At 48.6% G+C, this 6,284-nt stretch overlaps 1 protein-coding gene across 1 annotated transcript in view; it reads right to left on the reverse strand.

The window, feature by feature from the left end:
- fat1a (FAT atypical cadherin 1a) overlaps positions 1-6,284 on the reverse strand; it is a 102,359-nt gene that overhangs the window by 16,961 nt on the left and 79,114 nt on the right. Inside the window, exons 15-19 of the mRNA XM_070437152.1 lie at positions 3,681-4,070; positions 2,613-2,827; positions 1,435-1,572; positions 772-915; positions 42-239 (exon numbers count right to left, since the gene is read on the reverse strand). Coding sequence (XP_070293253.1) covers positions 42-239; positions 772-915; positions 1,435-1,572; positions 2,613-2,827; positions 3,681-4,070 — 1,085 coding nt within the window. The remainder of the gene's footprint in view (positions 1-41; positions 240-771; positions 916-1,434; positions 1,573-2,612; positions 2,828-3,680; positions 4,071-6,284) is intronic.

Here is a 6,284-nt window from a genome sequence, read left to right on the forward strand (position 1 = left end):
GAGAGAGTGACCAACCAACACTCCATATGCTCCTATAGTACCTGGACATTCAGTAGGTAGTTCTCCTTGGTCTTCCTCTTCAGCTCTTCCACCACCAGCAGCGCCCCCTGTTGGTTCACCTCGAACACACCCCCCTCATTGCCGTCGATGATGGCGAAGGCGAACGGCGGCCCATTGTGCGTGGCGTCYCGGTCGGTCACGATGAGCTGGACAACGCTGGTCCCCATTGGACGATTCTCCTGCGGGGAAAGGAAGTGGTTTTAGACTTAGTATTCAGGGATACTGTGGGCAGTAACGACTGCTGTGTGAGAGAGCAGGACGGAGGATTTGATGTGGGAATCAATCTTGTGTATCAATCTTTCTCTTCCTYGAAGGCTAAGTCATTTTTTTCAGTGTGCGTATATGTGTGTTTGTGCACAGATACCAAATCCCTATATCAGATTTCAGAGTTTCTCCGAAATGACGTTTCTGGTTTTCACTGTCGGCTCCTCAAAAGTAAAGACAGAGACACCTGACGGTGCATCCACTATCCTTACTTGCCCAATCTCTCCCTCCCTTCCTGATACAATCTTTTTTTTTTACAATCATCTTTCGAATCCTTACACCTTCAGTCGTCTCACCACTTCCACCCCTCATCCCTCCCTTCTTCTCTATCCTCTCCTCCTCCTCCCCGTTGGCCTCTCTCTACCAGCACCTTTCCCTCTTGACCACCTTCACCGCCCCTCCTCCCTCCCACTCTCTCCTCCCATCCATCCCTCCCTCCCTCCTCACCTGGATGATGAGGCTGTAGTTGGCAGGGGAGAAGAGGGGCGGGTGGTCGTTGACGTCAGACACGTCGACGTTGACCGTGGCGCTGCTGGAGCGGGCCGGAACGCCGTTGTCCGACGCCACCACCGTCAGGGTGTACCCCGATGTCTGACGGGGGGGGAGGGAGGGAAGAGGGGTGGCGAGAGAGAAACGGAGGGGGAAAGAGAGGAGAGAGAGAGGAAGAGAGAGAATTAATACCTCTATCACGCTCTGTACTGCTTTTGTAAGCGATTATGCAAAGCTGACTGGTAAACTGGCTCTGCTTTTCAGTTCGATTGCAGTCTACAGTGCAATTAAGGTGCCACTGAAGACAGAATTAGATGTCACACAAAAAACCCATATATTTAGACAACACAATCCACATAAAATGAATATGTGAAGTAACATTAATACATTCAAACACACACCACACACCCACACCACACACACACATCAACACCCACCAGCCACACACACCCACCAACACACACACACACACCACTAACACACACCACCACACACACCAGCAACCACACAATCAGGAACTACGCAACTTCCCACAACAGACATTTCACAGATGCACGATAGCATTTGAATGTATTTACATCAATGCGCCATCCATTACAGAGATGAAATGTTTCACCATACCGTCTCTCTGTCTAGCTGGCGTGCCACTTTGACCTCTCCCCTGATTGGGTCAATGGTGAAGGGACTGCCCTGGTTCCCCTCCACGATGGAGTAACGCACGTGGTTAYAGGCTGGCCCGTCTGCATCCTCCGCCATCACCTACGACCCGGGAGAACAGGAGAGAGGAAGAGTCACGACCAGCCGCCGAGGACGACACACACACACACAGATGTAGACTTACACACGCACCTGCTCTGACACGAGACCGTGGGACACAGATGTTCACACACACACACACACACCTGGCCGGTATTGAAACGGATCCTCGGGGAAATCAGGGGACGGACAGGATTCACACATGTGTGACACGGGCAAGCATAAAAATCCTGTTTAACGACGAATCATTTATATTCGGGTTGATTAGACACAGTTGACAAATGGACACAGGGGAAGAAAGAGGGAGAGGAGGGGTGAGGGGCCAAGGGAAGAGGTGTTAGAAAATGTATAGAAAAAGGGGGAAGGGGAGAGAGAGAGAAGGAGAGGGGGACAGTGAGAAAGGGACGGCTCAGTGAGTCACCTGTCTTTAATTCATTYGTGTGTGTGTGTGTCTGTTACAGTAGGCTGAGCATGAAGAGCGGAGGGAGGTCCTCGTTTAACTCTGCACCACCAGAAGGTGATCTAACACAGCAACTGATACGTGACGGACAGACAGAGAGCGAGCGAGAGAGATACAGAGAGAGAGAGATACAGAGAGAGAGAGAGATACAGAGAGAGAGAGAGAAAGATACAGAGAGAGAGAGAGATACAGAGATACACAGAGAGAGAGAAAGATACAGAGAGAGAGAGATACAGAGAGAGAGAGAGAGAGAGAGAGAGATACAGAGAGAGAGCGAGAGCGAGAGAGTACTGACTGAAATACTTGTTAAGAGAGGGGTGAAATAATGGGATGAGGTGTGCGGTGATTGAAAAGGTATTTTATGAGCGGGAGGGAAACGGAAGAAAAATGACAAACGGGACATAAGCGCACTGCCTATACAATGGTAGGGGAATCACCGCAATACAAAAACATTTTGTCGGTTCGAACACAACGCAAACAAACTCTAATATATTCTTTTAGCGATTTTCTATGCTTTTCTTTCTAGTTGCGAAGGGAAACACCAGACCAAATGATCAGARCGGTCACTCATCGGTCAACTCACCGTCACCACTGTCTTGCCGGGCTCGGCGTCCTCGGCCACCACGGCGGCGTAGGTGGTCTGGCTGAAGGCGGGGCTGTTGTCGTTGACGTCCGTCAGGTTGATGTTGACCGTGGCCATGTCGCTGAGCGGCGGCGTGCCCCCGTCCGTGGCCTCCACCGTMAGGTAGTACTCGTGGGACGCCTCGAAGTCCAGCGGCTCGATGACGAAGACGTCACCTGGAGGGGAGACGAAAGAGGGAGAGGGAGGATAGGACGGTTGGATTAGAAGAAGGTTCCACCACTGTCCCAATGTACACAACAGAAATGTCATCTGCTACGTCCCCTTTGAAACGCAGGTTGACGTTTACTGGAGTATTCTCCCTTAGATAGGCCAGCTGCACAAAGTTTGAAATTGGCTAGTTTGTAAAGATTCATTGAAAAAAAACATTTGCTTTTTCTGGTCTTAATTTCAAGTCACGGAGCATTAGGCTTTAGCAGTGTGTTAAGGTTAGTCAAAACAGGCTACGTGACCACTCATGCAGGGCGCCTCCCAGAACCAAGACTTTATTACGAAAAAAGCTTAAACCTGCCGCTTACGATACACACAAAGATAGTAGTCATTATAGGTGCGACTGGGGAGACAGTATAAAGGTAAGAGGAGAGGTCGGAGACAAGCAGGCGCAGAGAGAGAGAGAAGATTACAGATGAGAGAGAGATACAGATACAGAGATACAGATAGTAGAGATGACGTACAGATTTACAGAGAGAAGATACAGTACAGAGAGATACAGATGCGAGAGAGAGATACGAGAGAGATATCACTATATCAGAGAGAGAGTACAGATAGAGAGATACTAGAGAGAGAGATAACAGAATAGAGCCGAGATACAGAGAAGAGATATCAGAGAGTAAGATACAGATAACAGATAGAGCGACTACAGAGAGAGATACAGCTACAGGAGAGGAGATACAGAGAGAGAGAGGATACAGCCTACAGACGAGACCGAGAGAGATGAGACGGAGAGAGTCAGATATATACAGACAGAGATACCAGAGATAAAGAGATACAGAGAGAGAGAGAGAGACATACCAGTCCGAGGGTCGACACTGAACATGCCGTGCTCGTTCCCGCTCACGATGGCGTAGGCGATCTCCCCGTTGGCCTCGATGTCCCGACTAGCAGCGTGCACCCGCAGCAACTGCGTGCCCACCGCCACGTCCTCCGAAACGCCCGCCACATACTCGCGGTGCTCGAACACGGGCGGGTTGTCGTTKATGTCCAGCACGGAGACCGTGACGCGGGAGAGGGACGAGAGGCGGCGCGGGGAGCCTCGGTCGGAGGCRCGCGCTTTGAGCTCGTACACGGCCCGCGCCTCGCGGTCCAGGGGCTTTCGTAACGCGACGACGCCGGTACGCTCGTCCACGGAGAAGTGGCCGTCGGCCGAGTCGGCGAGGGAGTAGAGGATGTCGCCGTTCAAGCCTGGGAGGAGACAGAGAGAGAKAGAGATCGTGTTAGAAACACATAGACTCAAATAAAACTAATGTGTAGAATCTGATATTCTGATATAAGAACATTCGACTAACATTACTCTGAGTGACAGTTCATTATCGTTTTGCCTTTGTTGGAAAGCAAAACCATGAACAATCCAAACGGAAAAACGATATAAAGCTGCATGTGCTTCCTCAGCAATACAGTCACACACTCCTGGGTAACAATACTTTGTCGTATCAGCCTGTCAACACAATATACCCTTTTCACCGACCTAAAACGTTCCAAATGCAAGTCACACCGCCCTCGTAACAACACCTTGCCGCTTCCCGACAGGGCGGTCCAAAAACGAGACGGAGACGGATGTGGACAATAACCATAATGCCTTTTTGCAGGTGGCCCACATCTCTCTCTCTCACACACGCACATCCCCCTCCTCTGCGCATCTCATTACGACTAAAGAGACTCTGGCCGTGTCCCAACTGGCACTCTATTCGATAGTGCACTACTCTTGACCAAACGGGCCCTGGTCAAAAGTAGTGCACTACAATGGGAACAGGGTGCCATTTGGGATGCAGTTGCTGTCTGCGGGAGCCTGGTTTATTGCCACCTGTTGGTTCCAGTCACCGTCGCTTTTATCAGACCAAATTACTCGGCCGACGGAAATTGCTCGATGACGTCTAAGTGGATCGCGCCAAATCGTTAGGCAATCTCGACTCCCGCCACCAGACGATTGTACTTCATATCCCGTCTCCTGGAGGTTTCCTCCAAGACTGTGGGTCTGATTCAACCAGACCCGTTTTTGTCATGTTTATGCAGTACCTTATAAAACGATGTTCCTGCTTTTATCTTGCATCCCTATCTGGTATCCTTAACCGCAGGCAAACAAAATGTCTACATGCTAACTGACTATCTCCAAATTCTGCACCGTGGGTTTGATTAAACTGTGCCCTCGGAAGACAGCCTTCGTTGAAGCTTTATCGACAGCGGTAACAAAGACGTTCCTCCTCAGCCCAAAGTGGCAAGAAAGCTCGTTTGCGTCTAGTATGAGTCACATGAATGCTGTTTACCCAATAGAACGAGGGACAGCACAGACAAGGAATAGAAAGAAAAGAAACCACTTCAGAAGATAACAACTGGGGAGAGATAAGAAGAGAGGGGGATAGAGAACAAAAGAGATAGGGGGATAGAGAGAAAAGAGATGGGAAGAGATAGGGGGATAGAGAGGAAAGATGGGAAGATATAGGGGGATAGAGATGATAGAGATAGGGGGATAGAGATAGGGGGGTAGAGAGGATAGAGATGGGGTGATAGAGAGGAAAGAGATAGGGGATAGAGAGTAAAGAGATGGGAAGAGATAGGGGATAGAGAGGATAGAGATAGGAAGAGATGAGAGGATAGATATGGGAAGAGATGAGGGGATAGAGAGGATAGATATGGGAAGAGATGAGGGGATAGAGATGATGGAGATGTGAAGAGATGGGGGATAGAGAGGATAGAGATGGGAAGAGATGAAGAGAGAGAGAGAATATGAAGAGAGAAAATGAAGAGAGAGAGAAAATGAAGAGAGAGAGAAAATGAAGAGAGAGAGTGATAGAGAGGAAAGAGATAGGGGATAGAGAGTAAAGAGATGGGAAGAGATAGGGGATAGAAGGATAGAGATAGGAAGAGATGAGGAGGATAGATATGGGAAGAGATGAGGGGATAGAGAGGATAGATATGGGAAGAGATGAGGGGATAGAGATGATGAGATGTGAAGAGATGGGGATAGAGAGGATAGAGATGGGAAGAGATGAAGAGAGAGAAGAGAATATGAAGAGAGAAAATGAAGAGAGAGAGAAATGAAGAGAGAAGAGAAATGAAGAGAGAGATGGAGAGAAAAGATGAAGAGAGAGAGAAATATGAAGAGAGAAAATGAAGAGAGAGAAAATGAAGAGAGAGAGAGAATATCGAAGAGAAAATGAAGAGAGAGAGAGAAAAATGAAGAGAGAGTGAAGAGAGAGAATATGAGAAGAGAGAGAAAATGAGAGAGAAGAGAGACGAGGAGAGAGAAAATGAAGAGAGAAATGAAGAGAGACAGAAATGAAGAGAGAATGAGAGAGAGAAGTGGAAAAGAGAGAATGAGACGAGAGAACATGAAGGAGATGAAACATAAGAGAGAGAAAATGAAGAGAGAATGAAGAGAACATGGAGAGATGAAAGCAT

This window comes from Salvelinus sp. IW2-2015, linkage group LG34, assembly GCF_002910315.2.
Source record: "Salvelinus sp. IW2-2015 linkage group LG34, ASM291031v2, whole genome shotgun sequence".
In the NCBI taxonomy this organism is placed as follows: domain Eukaryota; kingdom Metazoa; phylum Chordata; class Actinopteri; order Salmoniformes; family Salmonidae; genus Salvelinus; species Salvelinus sp. IW2-2015.